This window comes from Vanessa cardui, chromosome 6 (genome assembly GCF_905220365.1).
Source record: "Vanessa cardui chromosome 6, ilVanCard2.1, whole genome shotgun sequence".
Taxonomy (NCBI): Eukaryota; Metazoa; Arthropoda; class Insecta; order Lepidoptera; family Nymphalidae; genus Vanessa; species Vanessa cardui.
The window spans coordinates 4,376,358-4,396,588 of NC_061128.1; the positions used below are offsets into that span (position 1 = coordinate 4,376,358).

The following is a 20,231-nucleotide window of genomic DNA, read 5'->3' on the forward strand; positions in this document are numbered from 1 at the left end:
GGGAGCGGTTTAAACGTCGTATTCTCTAATTAAGCTTAGAGATTTATTTGTAAGGAACACAGCCTTATTACTTGTGTAAATTAAAACGTGAACATTAACGATCCTTTCTTAATTACACTTGAAGCTTTATAGCATTAAAAAGACACTACGTTTTTAAAAAATATACTTTAGATTAATTTTTTTAGTGTTTGTGTTTATATAGTTTTACATTTCACTTTGATCTAATTAACCTATGTAATTTATATTTAAAATTTACTGCTTATATATGTTTTATAAAAAATACATTTTCTATTTGAATATTTTGTTGTGATATGACTCTTCGTATTGAAGAAAAAGTCCTCGTCTGCTTATAAGACATTCGTCTGAAAAATACGTCTAAGAAATATTGAAAATGCATATTTATAGTATCAACAATGAAAAGTAGTTCATCTAAGTACTTGTAGCGTTGAATTGTTAGACACTAGTTACATCTGTCACAATCATTATAAGACACCTGCACTGGGCTACACATTTACATAAAACCAAATTGCCTTGGACGATACGCCACGGAATTCCGAATATCCATAAACGTAGCGGCCAGCATACCGAGGGCCATACTTAAAAACAAAATTAAAGGGGATAGCCGTACGATAATATGAATTAAAAATAATAAAACAAAAAAATAGGAGTCACGGATCGCCTCGAGTGTTTTTTTTTTCAAGTTTTTTTCGAACGAAGCCCGCGAACAGACTCGGCCGTATCTCCTGACAATATCTTTGACGAGTTTTTTATACGGCATTATTTTTAAAAGCACAGATTATAAATGGTTGTTTGGCGATTTAACGCCCAATCTAATTAGGCAAATGATATGTGTTTTGGACAAAGATCGATTTATGATAGATTCGTTTTTTATTGATTGATTAGAAAGTGGGTTATGTGATTTTATATTTCGTTATTACTTAGATTTTCTTTAAATTGTTACTATACATAAAAATATTCTGTCACATACAGCCTCAATGCAACAATTAAATATATTTTTTATCTGTTACTAACACTGAAATTATTATTGTTGCATTATTTTATGGTCACTTGACATCATTAAATAGTTGGCATAAGTGTAAATTTTTGGAAATTTTATTATAATTTTTCGATACCTAACAGCAGATTTAATAATTGCGCATGATAAATTAATTTAAGTAGGTACATGTACTACTTTACTAATAAGAACTTTTTATGAAAATAATAAAAAAGTATTTATTTACAAATGACCAGTCGTATTCTATTTTTTTTAAATAAGCAAGTATTTACGTGTACCGAGTGTTAGAACTAGAACCTTAGTGTTTTTTTTAATGCCGTACGAGTCAATACACGACGGTGTTGCTAGTTGCAAATAAAAAAGTATGTTTAAATAAAATAAAGAAAACAAAACTTAGACTACGGAAGTTATTTATAACTTATAAGGGTTATCTTTGCTAATTATTATTGTAAAATAAATTTCAACTCCTTGTTGTCTTTCTTTTGTATAACATAAATTAACACATATCATTATTTATTTAAAACTTGTTAGCGCGCCGCATGCGTTCTAATGTATTTCTTTACGTTGATTAATTAAACCAGAAGACTTCCCGCAAGTGTCAACAACTACCAAACAAAGTTTCATCCCTATCTGATGGTATAGGAATGCACTTTTTTTATTCATTCAAATATTTATACAATTAAAAAATAATAAAGCTATTTCTCCAAATGTTACTATTGTTACTTTGAGTAAGTAGAATCTTTTGTAGCTTATTATCATCGATTAAACTTTTTTTGTATTTCTATGAATGCGATAATATTGACGACATTATTTAGTATTTAAATGACGTATTGAATGAATTAAATAATGGGAGTAAGTTGTGATATAATATTCTTTATTAAAAATGCAATACAATCCAACTAAAATCAGTATTGACATTTTTGATATCGTAGAATCGATTAAGTAAAATGTTGGACATCTTTGTTTAATTTTTTTAATTAGGTATTTTCGATCGAAATTTGAAAATTGTTTTGTCTTTCTTATTTAAGACTCTATAGATTCTCTATTTAATCCTAACAATTAGTACAAACATCTTCATAATTTTTTGTGTCGTAGCAGAGCCGAGCCAGTATCCATTTACTTTATTATTTATTTATTTATTTATTCAATATTATCTTTTTAGCGTGACTCCTTCGTAATCAGTAGTGTGTCTCATATATCCCATAATTTTCATTTTTATATCCTTAGCATTCCCTGCTTTAACTATGTTAGGGTGTCCCGAAAGTCTTACATTGTTATTTTGTTTAATTTTATCCATGAGGTAAGGTTAGGATGATCTTCAACAGGTACTAGAAGATTGGAGCCGAAAAAAAAACGCTCTAGGGCCCTAAAATATGCTAAAATAAACTGATCCTTAATAAGATTCCATACAAATTTTATTACATTTGGTTCAATGATTTGGTTTTCGTACGATAACAGACACATCAAATCTTTTGTGTTAATTTTTTCTAAACTTTTTCTCTTTTTTATTAGAGAAGGTTGTAGTGTCTAATATCAATAAGAAAGTGTAATGCTTCCACATTGTATAAAGTTATTTGAGTTTGATGCTCTTCATATCTATATTTCACAATCAATCATTTTTAAATTAAATACGAAAATATATTTTATTACAGTAATTCATTGGAGTTATAACTCATTCTAACTACACTTGTCATCTGTTATGTCTGTACTACTATGAATTCTGGAGAGCACTTACTTCTTATTTTATTTGATAGAATATGCAATAGAATTGTAGCCATAACGGTGCTAGCCATAAAATATTTAGTTAAGCAAGATTTTAGTAAATGACTATTTATGTCGATCAATCTCTAATCAGTAATTACGGAAAGAGTCAGTCATTATTGATATTCTATTTGAAATACGTTGCCTCTTCCGGTACAAAATGTCTTTGCATAATATATTTCTATTCTTATATTAAAGTATCCTTTTTTTAATTGAATGGAACACAACAGTTGTTAAGAAAAAGAGTATAAAGTATCAACTAAAAAAAATACAGACGAATTGATAACCTCCTCCTTTTTGAAGTCGGTTGAAAATGATTACAAATTCGCTAATGAAAAACGAAACGTTTTTTTAACGTGAAAATAATTAACAATTTAAATAACAACGCTTTTTACGTAGTAACAAAACGGGTGACCGGAACGTAGGTACTTGCGGGAATTTACCTGACTTATTATCTAATCTCACTCGTTATTTTTTTGTACCGTTGCTAATCAAAATTTTCGTAATTGATAAAGCAAATACGATGTTTGAATAGCATTAACTATGTTTTTAACAATAAAGCAAGAAGTTCTGCAATAAAGAGTACCTAATGTATATTTTATTTTCTATTTTAATAAAAAGTTCATGCGCAAGGGCTCTGTGCAGTACCTACTATATATACTTTAACTTACTAATAACGCCAAGCTATAATGTCCAAATACGAACTGTATTATTATTTGTTTTATGTATAATACTAAGATAAAAGTTGCCTAAGTTACTCCCTCCATAAACAGACAAGCAGACAAAAATTGTTATTGGTATATGTACAGTACATACATACATATATACATTTGTGGTTATTGTATCTACATAACATACTTTGTAAATATTTTTTCAATAACTAGGAATGCAATCGTTGACTTCATTTCTATGAGATATGTATTTGAGCAAAAAAGATGTGCTCATGTACACTTTTGAACTTTTATAAAATATAACACTTTCTCATCACTGAAATAAGCGTACAAAAAAATGAGCAACCCTTTTTGAGGACACTTGAATTCTATATTTAAAATCAAACTTTACATATCGTGTAAAAGTGTTAAATAGGTACCTACAAATTTCAGGCCTTTTATCATTTTTATAATGACGAATGGATTGTGACGACCTCCGTGGTCGAGTGGTGTGTACACCGATTTTCATGGGTACGCCACTCTGAGGTCCCGGGTTCGATTCCCGGCCGAGTCCGATGTAGATTACCATTAGTTTTCTATGTTGTCTTGGGTCTGGGTGTTTGTGGTACCGTCGTTACTTCTGATTTCCATAACACAAGTGCTTCAGCTACTTACAATGGGATCAGAGTAATGTATGTGATGTTGTCTCATATTTATTTATTTATTTATAATCTCATACTAATTAATTTACATTGAAAGATTTTTTTTTAAATTAAGTTTTACATTTTATTCAGTGGCAAATTTAATTTAATACACAATCAGAAAGAATATATCGACTTTGCGAAATTGGAAACTTAGTAGTCAATTTATATTTGTATGTACATAGGAAATATAAGATGTATACATACATTATATTTCCGGACAGCAATGTCTTAATAATTAAAATTATCGTACGACAATTATTAGTCAATGGATTGTAACGATTACTGAGCCTTCTATATATTTCTAGAAGGGAACCATTTCTGAATTATTTGAGTTTCGACTATCTTTACTACCTTACACTATATGTTAGCTAAACCAATGGAGTATCGAATCGAGAACTCACTTGAAACTCGATAGGTTCTTATATTTTTATCACTGTTACTCGATCAATAAGGGTACAATTATTATTTATTCCCGAATACAATAAGTCAATGTCAGATGTAAAAATGAACATTTTTTTCGTTAATTATTATGAATTAAAATTTAAAATAAAAAGACATCGAATGTTCTGCATCGAATTTTCATACAAAAAAATTTGCTTAATTGTGTTAGTTGACAACACATCGTGTAAGTGAATGAGAGAGGGCCACAACAGACTCTATGGTTACCCTTTTTCTAAATAAAAGGCGTTTTAGAACCTTCTCGTCTTCTAAAACATAATATCTACTATGGAATCTACATTTCCAGTTGGTAGCAATAATAATGTCTATTAACTGAAATAATAGCTGGTTGGCCAGTTGGCCACCCACTATTAAGCTAAGGCCTTCTCTCCCTTTTAATGAGAAGCATTCTTCACAGCGCTGTTCCAATGTGGACACATGTGGCAGATTCTCATCCACCTCGTATAAGTTTCCTCAATTCAGTGGTAACTGGTTAAACTTTTGTGGTTTTAATTAAGTATCATCGATTAAGATACATTCGATTTGACACTGTAACATTTAAAAGGGCTTATAAGAGCTAAAGTTAAGTAATATTTCGAATGAAAGCCGACTGTATTGAAACGCATCAATCGCGATAGGTGTCAGGATTACGGATTAAGCCTTATGCGTTGTCGGGTTCTATTTCTCTTCATACGAGCTTCAGAGAACAACCGTTCGCTAAAGTGCCTACAGGTGCACATAATCTATTTTTTTTTTTTTATTATTTTATTGAATAGGTTGGCGGACGAGCATTTGAGCCACCTGATGGTAAGTGGTCATCATCACCCATAGACAATGACGCTGTAAGAAATATTAACTATTCCTTACATCGTCAATGCGCCTCCAACCTTGGGAACTAAGATGCTATGTCCCTTGTGCCTGTATTAACACTGGCTCACTCACCCTTCAAACCGTAACACAACAATACTGCGTATTGTTTTTTAGATGTAGAACGAAAAGAAAAGCACATATCGATTTAAATTAAACTAGTTATTGCCTCGGCTTCACACTGATACAAAAAAATCTGTAAAGTCAGATTGAAGAACATTCCTGCTTTTTATGGCTAGGAAAATTTAAATTCTTGATTTTTCTCTACTATATTAATTAACATCCGTGTTTTATACATATAAGCTTTCTCTTAAATCCTGTTTCCATTTATGATAACCTTATAAAAATCGGTTGTTTTGTTTCAAAGAAATAAGAGTAGGTACAGACAGCACAGGCAGGATGCGAATTTGTTTTATACTAAAGTACATATACAGTAAAAGTAAAAAATAACAAGTCCATCTGTTGTTAATCTTATATTGCTTACTGCCTAAGTATGCATACATCTAAATGACACAGTTAAAATATAACTTACTACAGCGTTATACAAGAAGGATACAATCTTTAATTCTCATTGAACATACGGATATACTATACTTGTTTTACTTATATTTACTATATTTATCTTAGAATTTTTATAAAATCGAACAAATTATATAAAGCATCTTATAAGCTCACATGTGAAATTTTCGTCTAAAATATGGTTTGTTTGAACGGTAATTTATTAATCAAGTTATGATTGTGTGTCATTGAATTGATTTTTTTTATTATTTACAAAATATTGACGCAATGTCTTTTTAATCGAGAATTGATCTGCTACTCTACGTGAGATTTTAAAGAAACAAAATTCATTATGATTACGAATTAGAAAAAAAAATATATTTAATTTTTTTTTGATAACTTCGAATCGCATTGTATTTAAAGAATTGTTTTTTTAATTAGTTAGATGTTCGTTAAATTTATATTTTTCCCTCTTTTACGTAGAATTAATATAATTAATTGGAATATCATGAACTACCTTTATTTAATTATTTTTAGTTAGGGGGTAATTGCATGTGGTTGATATTTTTTATTCTAATTCATTTTACAAAATTCGTTTGTTCACTTTTCTGTGGAGATGTAGGTAAACAGTAAATTTGATTGGTATTTAATTATTGATTTAAGCCTTCTTTTATAGTAATTATTAAAAATGAAATGTACAACAAGTCTCTATTTTCGCGCAGATATATTTGGCAGATATATACATATTTAATGTAACATAATATTTAATAACATAATATCAGATATAATATAATGAAATATCAGGTGTTTCTCTTGACAATCTTCGTGGAATTCACTTAACATTTGATGTGCCTTTCTGTATGTCACTTTAGTTTCATTAAACGTAGTTTGACATTTTGTTTAGCGATCGAATGAAGGCGTCAGTAGTACGTTTCGCGCAGCCGAAGGACGCAAATCATTGACCGGCTCAGCGCGTGTGCGCCGACTGCCGATGCTCGTTAACGTGGGAACGTGCCGAAGAAAGTGGCAAATCGCTTAGATGCATCTGACACTGCGTCGCTTGCTCATTGCGGGCACGTTTCTTCCAGTAAAAATTTCAATTGAAATTATAATATAGCCACCGTTCGGACGGCCGCCGATGGCCCGTAAAAACTGTAAGTGTTCAGAGCGCTGGGCCGCTTCAGCCGACATCATAATTTAAACCTCGTAAAAACTGGTGTCTTAATAAATAAATCAACGGATTTTTTTCATCGTCCATAACTTAAGAAGTCGAGGCGGGAAATCGGATGGAAGTCGAGGGCGAAACTTTTAAAAAAGGAAACTGCTCTTGCGACTGCGGGCGCGCCGCGATTGGCCGGAGCGCCGGGGGCGGGAAGCGGCTCGCGCGCGATTGGTCCGACGCAAACGCACTATAGGCGCGTTCATCTCGAGACACGAACAAATAGATTTTTTTTAAACAAAAGCAATTTTCCTATTCTTCTTGTTGGGCGACGTTTCTATAGTTGTTTTTGCTCGGCTCCGTTTTGTATTGTTTATTGTGTTGGTACGCGACAATCCACTCCCGGTTAATTCCCAGTGATATTAACAACTCCCTCGTACATTGTTGCGAGGGTCGCATGTAGATCGCGAATTCGCTAAAAACTCTCGATTGTTGTGCGAACGAGCACGCAGCGCGTGTCGCAACACAGGAAGCCTCTCTGCGAAATTATCCATTGTTAATTAACGCTAGATATAAGTTTGAGCGCCGTGTCGCTTTCAATGCTCACATTTCCTTAACAATGGGCAATTCATATATTTCTTTTCAACGTCTTAATTCGCAAAAACTCTATGTAATACTATTATAATGAGGTATAAAGGTATTACCTAAAGAAAGTTAGTCCGTAGGTATTACGTATACCTAGGTAATGTTATTATACTGCAAAAGAAATATGTTAAAATATTATACCTATATTTTTTTAAATGCTATAAATAATAAATTGGTTATTTTTAAATAAATATATTACATTAAACTGTTTTAATTGCAAAAAGGTAACTGTATGTTCATATTTAAAATATTAGATTCCATAAATGTTATTAAAGCTTCCCGTAAATACTCCACGCTTAGACAAACCTCTTCTCCTCTGTAATATCGAAGGCTTGCGAATATTCCATCCCTACTACGTATGTGTAGGAATTCTATCCTATACCTACTTACTTACAGCTTGTACATCCGATTCGATCTTGCTTTACCGCCTGAATTATATCTAAACGTTTAAAAAGTTTAAGATATGATGACTTAATATACTTTGCTGGGACATGAACCCGCCATTATATGTTTGAGAGGATCCTATCCTCATGTAGGGATCTCATTCCTTTCATAAATTAAAATCTGAAAATTCTTTATCCACGGAAGAACCAGCAAGAACCTCAGAAGTTATTCTTTGCCACGATTTTAATTACATGGTATATCAGTTGACTACAATTAAATATACCTATAGGTAAATATATATACATATATCCTGCCTAGAAATCAACAAATACAAATTCCACGCTTTTTGTCTTCGATATAATCTTGCACTGAGTAAATATGCTGTATTTATCAATGTTCGTTTGAAGTGAGCTTTAAATTTTTTAACTACTTACTATGTAATATGTAATATATTACAATTATGTATACATATTTGAATAAATATTGAGTAGGTATATAAGAACTCGTTTTATATGATTCAAGTTCTCTGACATTTCAGGTTTCGACATAAATCTCTTAAAATATTCATTAGGTGAAATGCAAGTCGTGCGGCCGCCGAGAATAAATATTAAGATACCTATCCACGTGTATATCTACCGTTGGCGCATGCGCAGAATTAGATTACTAGATTGCCTCTCGAACTTTAACTTCATAATATTTGTTTGTGATAACAGTCCTCAATACCTACTTTATACTTGCTATCACTACGAAACATTTTAGAAAGCTTATTACAATTAAAAAAACTGCTTATGCATGTTAATTTATTTGATCTTAAGGTGAAGAAAGTGTCTACCCCATAATATTACATCGTAATCATTTCCCAGTAAGAGCACCATTGTTTCAACAAGCGATTTGTTTTAAATATTTTGAATACCAATTGCCAGCTAATATCAAAGCAATCTGGCCCAATATTTATGTAGACGGTAAAATAATGTGCATTAGTCAGATATTCTATCGAATTAAATTGTTCAAAGTGATTTATTTATTCTATATATTTTCTCTGTACCCCTGACTTGTTATAGTTTTATACATTTATCAAGAAATATTGTAGTCTTGGCATTTGATAGTAAGAGAATTTGAATCAGATTAACATCATCTAAACAAAACCTAATGGAACTTCTTAATAAAAAATTAATGCATTTCATCAAACGACAGCAAAACCACTACAAAACCAGCTGATTAGTAAGCGCAAGAGCATCCGATAACACCCGACCGCGGCCGAGAGCAGCCGAGATGTTCCGAGATTGTGCCCATTTTTCCTCCAAATTGCGCCCTTTGTTATGCAAAGCGCGCAGGCGCCGTGTGCGGGCCACAATCGCTCGTTTATGCCGCGCGTGTGACACGCCTTATCATAGCATCGCGTTCACAATGTCAATGACCGATTAGAATAACTCATCATCGTGTTTGCATACGATTTTAATTACCGCATCCAATGTGTGGTCTCATTTCCTCTTTTGCTCGATCATAATGTAAGAGTTGAAGTATATTCTATAATGAACTTGCTAACAAGTTAAACTTGTTGTGATCGACGGTTTCTAGTATTGGAACTTGTTTTGAAAATCAAATACATATGGATGTCGGAAAACCTGTATGTGGCGCCTAATTTTTTTTTATGAATAAATATAAACGCATCAAATCAAAAGCCTACATACCAGAGTATAGAGTAAATAAACGGATTTTATGGGTTAGATCTGATAGACATACAATTTATCTGTGAAATATAAAACCTCTTTGATACATTAAACCGTTAAAAAAAATCTAATCCAATCGAAATTAATCCGCACTAAAACATGGAACAGTTTTAGAAACCATCGCAATGATTGACTAGATAACACGGCAATCTAACGAAAATACTCCCATTTACCGATTGATTTCACACAGTCTCGTTTACAATACATCCATTTCCATTATTTAAGCAAAATATCCACCAGATATATCTCAATGAGTGAGTTCCGATCACTCATTTCAAGTGAGTAGGGAGGTAATCCACCAAATGAGGTCTCATTGATTTTCCTGCACTAATAATTGCGATAAACAACGACAAATTTATATATTGCTTTTAGAATTAATCGGATACCCAAATATTTCTCCTTATTTTTAGGGTGATAAGATACAAAATCGCGTGTTGGAGTTACTCCCCGATGGCATTTGACTTACTTTTCTCTATAAAGGCCGGGTTATCGCCCATCGTCCCATGCATCATATTTGTCGCACGTTTCGTCATCAGAACAGAGATCGGGATCTCTCTGATAATGAATGGTATGCATTAAAAGTACTACTGGCTCACCTGTCTCCAACAGTAGGAGCTGAATGCTTAATGAGAATATTAAGCACGGAATACTAGCAATAAATCATAATTTTGTCCTCGGTAATTGATAGGGCACGATGCATTTTTGCATACTAAAATACATGTAAAAATATTTTCATCGTTAGTCATACCTACTGTATGGATAAGTCTACGTTGTGATAATTTGTATTTATTTATTTATTTCACTTATCCGTCTCTCACAAAAGTATACAACAGATATGTACTTAAGAATATACTAAGATTAATCAATATAAGATTAACAAGTTGTGTGCTCCTTCAATTATAAGGGACCATAGCACGCACAAACACAATTAAGCAAAGAAAACATTTAAATGTATAGAAACAAAATAATTAACAAATAAATCCAATTAGGCAATTTACCTAAAGGTCAATGATGTGTAAAAGTTTGCTGAGACCCACTCTGAATTTGGACATGCTTTAGCGATGAATATATCTATGAATACGATCAATATTGGTTGTGGCATTTCTAAATCTTATCTAATATAAACCGATCGTAAGACACAATAAAAATAATATTTACTACCGCGGCTTTAGTCACGTTTAAGGGTAAGTCTTCACACTTTTCGTTTAAAAATGTCCTTTCTTGAGGTTCCAGCTTTAATACCAAAGTTTTGTGGTTTCGCCGTGAAACATTAACAGACAGACAGATTTACTTCTGCATTTATAAATACTAATATAATAAAAGCGATGTTAGGTACACAAAGCAACTCGCGCGTTACCTATTATTCTTTGATGTGACTTATTTATAGCAGCGGCAGATACTTTAAGTAAAAGTTAATATAATCTATTAATTACTATATTAATGGAGGAGCATATGTTTAAATAAAAATTCTACTCGTTAGTGTCCAACGGCTGTTTTAAAAAAATAATTTGCAGCTTATTTCACCAAGCTACAGTAGGAACTTTTTCATAACATGGTAGTTTTTTAAAAATGCTTTTCTGTACCAACCAGAACGATAAAAAATATTTCACTAGATTTAGTACATTAATATTACAAAATAATTTATCCGGTTTTGAAACCATGAACTTTTGTAACATTTTTTCCTCATATCCACAAACAAAACAATTAAATATAATCCAATACCAACCTTTGTACTAAATCTGTTATATTTACTTTAAAAAAAGTCCTACTTATGGACAAAGGCTTCCTCTCGTTACAAGGTGAAATTTTAGGTCCTAATCGACATACTGCTCCTGTAAGAGATGGTGGAGACACACGTAGCAAAATTCCATCCCAAGCATGCTGGTTCCATAGAAGAAGATTGCATGGAGTATAAAATTATGAGCACTAACATAGCACTAAACGTGCCAGTCGCGACTTAACCGGCAAGCATCGGTTACGTTAACAAAATCTATTCAAATACCCAACTCGTTTTACCGATTTTATTTATTATAATCGTAACAAAACACAATATAAAAATGCACGAACATTTCATCACCAGATGTTTGAGAACTAAACAAGGAACAGAGATCACGTGAGATTACGTCTACCACGCTTTTTGTTCGAAGCCAAGCATTACACGCTTAAAATGCATTCCATGAGCATAAATTTAAATTTGCGCTGTTATCAAAATAGTTACTCTTGCAGAATTTTATTTATGAACGACGAGAAATGTTAACGAATGAATTACGTGTACACAAACATACACACGACATCGCAAAGCGGATATACGACACTTTGAATTGAAGTTTTGAATGCTAAACTTTTAATGCAGCTAAATCTTTTCAAGATAATAATTTTCAGTCTGTATTAAATCTACACTTCTATACTTTATAAATGTGATAGTAACTCTGTGTGTCTGACGCTTTTTCAATGTCAAACCAATGAACCGAATTTGACTAATTATGCTATGAAGCAACCTGAACTCCAACGAAGGACATACGCTACTTTTGTTGCCTAACAAGAGTAGCCTATGTCCTTACCGATTATTATGTGTTACCCATGAAATGCAAGCGAAGCCGCAGACGACAGTAGTAGTGAATAAGATTGTTTGAGGTTATATTAATCTGATGCTCAAATTTAATACAATTACGTCAACCTAGTCGCTAATTTTAAAGCATAGCATCAACAAGATGACATTATAGTGCATTCCTGTATAGGTATCTATATGCGATGGGATGGCAATCTGACACGACGGAAAGAACACAATCGTTGTACCCACTTTTAAAGACACGGAAATTCATCACTGCTAACTTCCGAATGCCAAATTGCTACTCATAATTGCTATAAAAAAACTCTATAGCCTTAAGAGCGGACCCGGAATATCAGCCTAATATAATTATGGTGAAGTTTTTATAACCTAGCTTCTTGAAAAAGGAATGTAAATTTATACCATTAAATCGAGTAATTAAATCTTTTAAGCTTGTTTGATACAGTTTTTGAATCCACGGTATATATAGATGTACTAGACAGATGAAATTATATTTTTTTGGATAAACTGATGTATATCTACTGTTGTTATTATACAGGGTATGAACATATGTAGTTTATGCATAGACAATATGTCTTCTGAAGCAAGTTGCAAAGTAACGTTTTCTGTCAAATGATTTATAGTTTAATAACTTCAGTACAATATTATCCGCTGCAGAATAAACTTTGTCATGGTGTTATAGCTGATATATTATAAAATGACGTTTGATTTTGCGCTTGTAAATTATCTATTGTAATTGTAAGTAAATAAAAAGAGACGTAAAATAGTTTTCATTTTATTATTTTCTATTTTATACTTTATTTTGAATACAAGAGTAATGCAACTCCATTGAATAATTCAAGATCAAATGAACATATATTTGATGACATACATAATACGCAGAATTTCATGGAAAAAGATCTCATACTCATTTTGAAGTAAAACGCCACTAAGTGACGCTGCCGTAAATAAAACTCTATACCGTTTAAGCGTTCGCCATTACAATTGGTATAAATTACTACATTTGAGCAAGGATAATATTTTAATGTCAATCGTATTAAATATTATCCATTTTATATCATATTGCTATGTATTCCAGACATTAGCTATTGTATTAAAAAACATATTGTATATGCTATATATACATACAATTTATTGGGATTTTTATTTAATAACGGAAGAAAAGAACGTAATGCCGTTTACCGTGACGGATTACGACGTGTCAATAAAGGCTTACCATCAAAAAGTTGTTATAGTTTAATGAATACCTAGGGAAGTAAGTTACTAGTCTAACTTAATAAAGATTTTAGAAAAGAAGTGACAAAAAGGAGAGAAGCAATGAAGATTTTAGTATAAAACAAATAAATAAATATATTATGCGCACGAGTTTCGATAAGCTGTTCGAAAGTGGATAACGATTACTCCTGTGTGCTGAGTTGTTATAAAATTTAATTTAATTTTAATCGAATAATCGCTAGCTATTTTAGTTAAAACGCAAAACCGCAGAAGTGTTGATCACGCGAACAACCGTTCCTTGCGGTCGGAGATGATTTGAAAACGAGCTGTCGACAACATGCTCGTTAATTTACCATGTGTTCCATATTTGAATTGTTTTATTGTATAATTAACAAAAGAAATACATGATTTTCATTACGAATTCATTAAATATTGCTATTTTTCTTTTTGACACAATTTAGATGGAGCATCGGCAAATTCAATAAAACCGATTACTGCCGATTCATACAACCAATAGAAATCGCCTAGAAAGCTCCCTAATGCGCTATTATACGCTATAGATTCTCGTGTCAGCTCAACCCGAGAAAACAAGTGCATGTATATTGCAAATTGACGAATATATTAAGTCATTTGATATTACAAGTTATTACGTTTGTGTAAAGATGATAATCACATTAGAAATATATTTTGATAATTGGGGATGGCGTACTTAATTCAGATGTGATCGATTTTACGAATTTTGCCGATGCTACATCTAAGTTGTGTCGTATAATAAACCTCATTAATGAGTGTTGCCGTTTCTTAATGTAATTATTTATTCTATGCAAGTAAGTAAAAATGGTCTTAGGATCGAACTTGCGATTTCAGTTTTATCTTTAAGCTATCAAGGTCTTATATTGCTGTGATAAATGAGGAAATTTTATATGACTATAAGAAATGAGCTGTATAGATTGATAAATATGATTTACAGTACATAATACAAATACAAAGTGGGAATGTTTTTAAAAATGATAACGAAAAATGTAGATTAAGTAAAAAAAGGAAATATTACCTATTAACAAAGTAGTCTGTTATAAATTTTTAATATATTTGAAAAAGGAGGTCACCTTAGGTAAGTAGAATAAAATATTTCTTACACTGTTACCCTTCAAAGCAAAGGTTGTTGATTGTTGATCCTATTTCCCATTTTTTAATGGTATAGGCAGGCGAACGGATAAATTCGCCACCTGATGGTAAGTGGTCACCAATCCCCGTAGACATTAGAGCTCTAAGAATTATTACCATTGCGTACATAGCTACTGCGCCATCTACCTTGGGTGCTATGATGTTATGTCCCGTGTGCCTGTAGTGGCAATGGCTCAATAACCTTTTAAACCGGAAAACAAAAATAAGAGGTATTTCTGCTTAGTGATAAAATGTACGATAAATGGATGGTACCTAGACGGGCACAAAACTCTACTACCAAGAAAACAAGTGAACGTGACTGTTATGTTATTATACGATTATATTTGTATAGTGTGTCTGTGTGTCATACATCAAAAAAGTTTCTACTACCATAGTATATATCTGGAAATCATTTAAAACCTTTTCGGATTTGTTTTCTATCCAAATCCTAATAGTCGGTGAGTCTTTGGAATAACTTCAAGTTTTTTTTTAAATAATGTCTTTAAGAAGACACGATCTTTTATGCATAGTCATGAGTGTGCGATTTATAACAATTTTTCTAAAAAGTCCAAAAATTGGTGATAAATTAAAACGAATTTGCGATATTATAAAAAACCTACCTTAGATAGTGTTTATAATACGTTAATTAGATTTGTATAGCGACAGCAGCACTTTCCTGTGTGCCATCCCATCTCGGCTAGGGCCTTGTGCCATCCCATCTCGATAAGTAACGCCAATTCATCAGGTATTTATTTGGTGGTAGGGATTTGTGCAAGCCCGTCTAGGTAGGTACCACCCACTCATCAGTTATTCTACCACCAAATAACAGTACTCAGTATTGTTGTGTTCCGGTGAGTGAGCCAGTGTAACTACAGGCACAAGGGACGTGACATCTTAGTTCCTAAGGTTTGGTGGCACATTGACGATGTAAGGAATTGTAATATTTCTTACAGCATCATTATCTATGGGTGATGGTGACCACTTACCATTAGGTGGCCCATATGCTCGTCTGCCAAACTATATCATAAAATCAAAAATATTCCACAGCCAATCAGTAGTTGTTACTCAGTATTCTTGTGTTCCGGTTTGAAGGGTGAGTGAACGAATTTAAGTAAAGGTTCAAGGTGGTGGTAACCACGGTCATCAGGTGACCCATTTGCTCGTCCGTCAAACTGTATAAAAAAACACAACTAAGTTTGAAAGTCGTTACAATTTACACACTGTGTGTGTGTAAATTGACTATACATACATACATTGTAATCGTCCTAGTAAAAATAATTTATCACAATATTATACAACGACACATTACAGCTGTTCTTTTTTTTAATAGTAATTGGATTGATAATTTAATAATGAAATAGGTCAGAGTTACGTGTTTATTCACGCGTTAGTTTATTAAGCTTTTAAAATTATCAATTACTCTGAAAATGAAGCGATGTGAATAATTTTGTACCAATTAATAAGATAAGGGCCTTTCCACAAGGGGCTGATGACACCTGCTTGGTCTAGCATTGCAAACTTAACAAGAAGCGACAACAGTAATTTACTGCATTAGTTACATTTCGATTTGCAATATTAAACCTTATTTCTATACTGATATGGTTTTAAATGTTTTCCGTTTTTATGTTTGTACAAATCGAGCTTTCTTTAAGTTAGCTATTTTTTTGTTTTGAGATATTAACAAACGGCAAGGAATGATAAATTGTATGACTGCGATATCCATAGATGCGATTTATAATAATTTAAATTAATTTTGCAAGATAATATGTCTCAATGTCTTCAACACGTGTAGTGTTAGCAAAACAATAAAAAATCTTCACAATTAAAATTGTACCGAAGACAAAATAGGAATACGCAATAATTTTAAGCATCGAATTTGTCATATACTCGGTAACAGGATAGACATATTTCTTGAAAAAAGCAACTCTTGTAGTTTTACAGTTGATTTTGATATTTGTTCACGATTATAGTTCACAGATATTACTAATTAACTCGTATATTACATTAATACTGACATTATAATTATGTTAAAAATTATACGGTATAATGCAGATAGTAAATAGATAAAGAACCCTTTGACAGCTTACTCGGTGTGCGCGACGAGTGCATCGCCAACGCCTTTCACTACTTATCAATGGTTTATTGATTTAAAATACGCCGCCAATATATTATTCCATAAATTTTAATAATTAAACGTTTTTTTCTATATAAAAATACAAATGAAAAACAATACATAACTCTTTTAAAATAATGTAGTATTTTCTCTAGTAAACAATGTAGCATTTTTCAAGTATTTGATTTTTTTTTTGTGTTGTAATTGCGTTTGTTTATTTTTCAAGTTATTGACGTCATTATTATTAACAATTTCATTTCTGAGAGATCAAAACAGCCATAAAACAGCGAAATACTGCTAGCATCCTGTTCCCTACTCCACGAATTGTCAGACATCTGCAAATGCCATTGCATTGCCAAGTTAATTCACAATGGCTTAATGATCAAAGCATTAGACTAAAATATTTGAAATTACAATTAACGAAAACAAGTTTTAGAGATTGCTACCGAAGAAAAATTATTGTGGCTATAGTAAAAGCCAACCAAAGTTTATACTACAAGAAAAGATTTAGAACAATTTCTACCAATACATGAATGATTTCTTATTATATCTTATTTGAAAGGTGGACATGAGATAAACTAATAATAAACACAAAATACGCACTGGCCATCTAAACTTCTACTTCGGAATAGAAGCTTTAATTTATAGATTGTGGAAGAAACTTCCACAAAGTGCAAAACTAGATATAAATGTATAAATATTTATCAAGCGAAACGTATACGCGACTTTGACAGCGGGACGTATCGCAAATAAATGATTCAGACAGTCGTCACCATAAATTGACCACGGAGACAAATTATGAACGTTAAAGAGTCGAAGTTATATGTTGTACTAGTTTGGAGTTAAATTAATTTTAACTGCTTTACTTCGTAAAGTGAGGCTCCGTTCATCACGGTGCCAGCGACGTGGATCGCGTGACCGACCCGCATTCAGTCTGAACCTTGTAAGTTTCTCGCCGCAAACTATAGCGAAGTTATCGAAATCGCATCTTCAATCGCCCTACCCCGATAGCCGGCCCACGCACCGGGATGCAACGCTAGCTTTTTGCCACAGATATTAACATAAATTCATATTTTTAATTACGAATATACGACAATTAACAGATACAATCGCGAAAATCGAAAGCGAAAATTCGTAATTTTCGTTATTTGCATCGAAATTATATTTTTTATTGTCCAGTAGAATGCGTGCACGCACGCTCGTAACGCATGTCTAATTAGCATTTTACGATCAAATAAAAAATGTTTCTTCACATTAAATTTCTACCATTTACACTTCAAAATTAGTGAGACGTTATATTACCTTACTTTTATAAATTCGAAAATGTATTATTACATTTGAAAAAATAATTGTAAATTTTCATAAATTCAAAAGCTCTGTAAGAACGGTATTTACGATTTTTATGTATACATCTCTTTTTAACGGCCACATTTACTCTCTATGTAAAGGAATAAATAAGATTTAATCGTACGACGAATCCGCAGTTATTAAACTCATATAGTTTACAATTTTTATAAATTGTGTAGGTACAGATTATATGTCAAATATAACTAACTGTAGTTCTTTTAAAAATAAAAATATAAATCTGCTTTAAAATTACGTTTATACATTATAAAATACATAAATGGATGTCAAAAGAATATACATTTTCCAAAACAATATCAACGACATTATAAAACAATATTTTAATTAACATCTTAAATTAAATTATACATATATTCGACACGATGTCGTAACAATGCATCTAATTCAACATGAAACATAACAGCTCTCGATTAACTAAGTTAACAACAGAACAGTCGTCCATTGTATCGATTAAACTATTTTTCAAACAGCCAACGAGGCAATTAAACAACAGCAATGGAATTTTATTCAGATTCATCAAACCAATTCGAAATCATAATTGATCTGCCATGTAAAAAATATAGAGGGCTGTTAGGTTGGAAATAGGCGCCAAAATATAAAACTAGAACGATGACTGGCCGAAACACTTGGAGCCAAAAGTCAATTAACGATCGGCCACGTGGCCAGCCTACCAGCACTCCAGTATATGAATAACATTTACATTAAACTAAATAACCGTAGTAATTAATATTCATTTTTTAGCTCGTTTAACACTGTTAGATAAACGCTTAAACTTTATCAGTTTAAAACCGTAGAAAATATTTTAGTATTAATATTTTTTCTTTAATATTTAATACCTACTTAAATCAATATTGCTAAAATTCTCCATTATGATGAAATTAAAGTTATATAAAATTGTAACAAATATTGATGACCCATTTTAAATAATTCTTATATTTATGTAAGTAATTTTATATACTGTGCATTTTATTGTTGTGCGAGGTCTCAGTTGGACTCGTGTCCGCTTTACGATGACGTGCATCCAAAATTCTGCAACTCAGTAACGCATGTGATGTTAACTCACGCTTGAGAAATGAGAAATAAAAAAAAAAAAACTATCACTTACAACTTACTAGAAGTATAAGTATAACATAGTTTTTTTTACAAAGTATACAACAAATTTCAAATTATACACAAAACTGTTAAAACGGTTTGACTGTGGGATCAGCGGTCTCTTCTTAGGCTTAACTTATAATTATAGTTCATTCATAAATATGTAGGTATATTATTCTTGTAGAATTAAAACCTTACGACAGTGACAATAGATATTTTCGCAATTTAGACTTGAAAGAAAATTTATCAGACTCCGATCGGATATCCTTGGGTAGACTATTTAGTAAATAAGGTAGTCGTTTTTTAACTTTCTGTCTCCAAAGTACGTTATAAACGAAGTGTTACGTTCAGATTTGCTGTGATTTGGGAAATGTTACCGCGAATATGAACATACTAGAATATCTCAGTCTCATACAAACTCCGATTGAATAAATGGAATACAAAATTTTAAAACGAATAAATATATTCAATTTCAATTTACATAGAAACATAAAGGCAGTGAGGCCGCGTGGGGCGCCGCCGCCTCCCCGGCGCAGCCGTGAAAAATGCGAATTACGTTTGAAGATGGTCAGCCAGTCAGAAACTCATTGTTGTCCTGATAACGGTATCCAGCGATGCGGACTCCGCGTTCTCAGCGAGCCATTGCTCGTGAAATTATTATAGACGCGGAAAAGTGGGAAATTAATAAAGCTCTTTATGCTGTCGAATGCGAGCAAAAAGGTTCTGATATTATTTTTATAAGTTTCTGTTGAAGGTTCCCTTTAATCAAATTAGGTTTAAATTTAGAATATTCAATTAAGGAACATTATTTATGTTATATTTTTCTAGAATATCCATATCAATATCACTTTAATAGTACTTA

General features: G+C 32.1%; 1 protein-coding gene across 1 annotated transcript in view; it reads left to right on the forward strand.

The window, feature by feature from the left end:
• Positions 1-19,911, forward strand: part of LOC124530432 — a 31,864-nt gene extending 11,953 nt beyond the window's left edge. The window contains exon 3 of the mRNA XM_047104598.1: positions 19,855-19,911. Coding sequence (XP_046960554.1) covers positions 19,855-19,911 — 57 coding nt within the window. The remainder of the gene's footprint in view (positions 1-19,854) is intronic.
• The last annotated feature ends 320 nt before the right edge of the window (positions 19,912-20,231 follow it).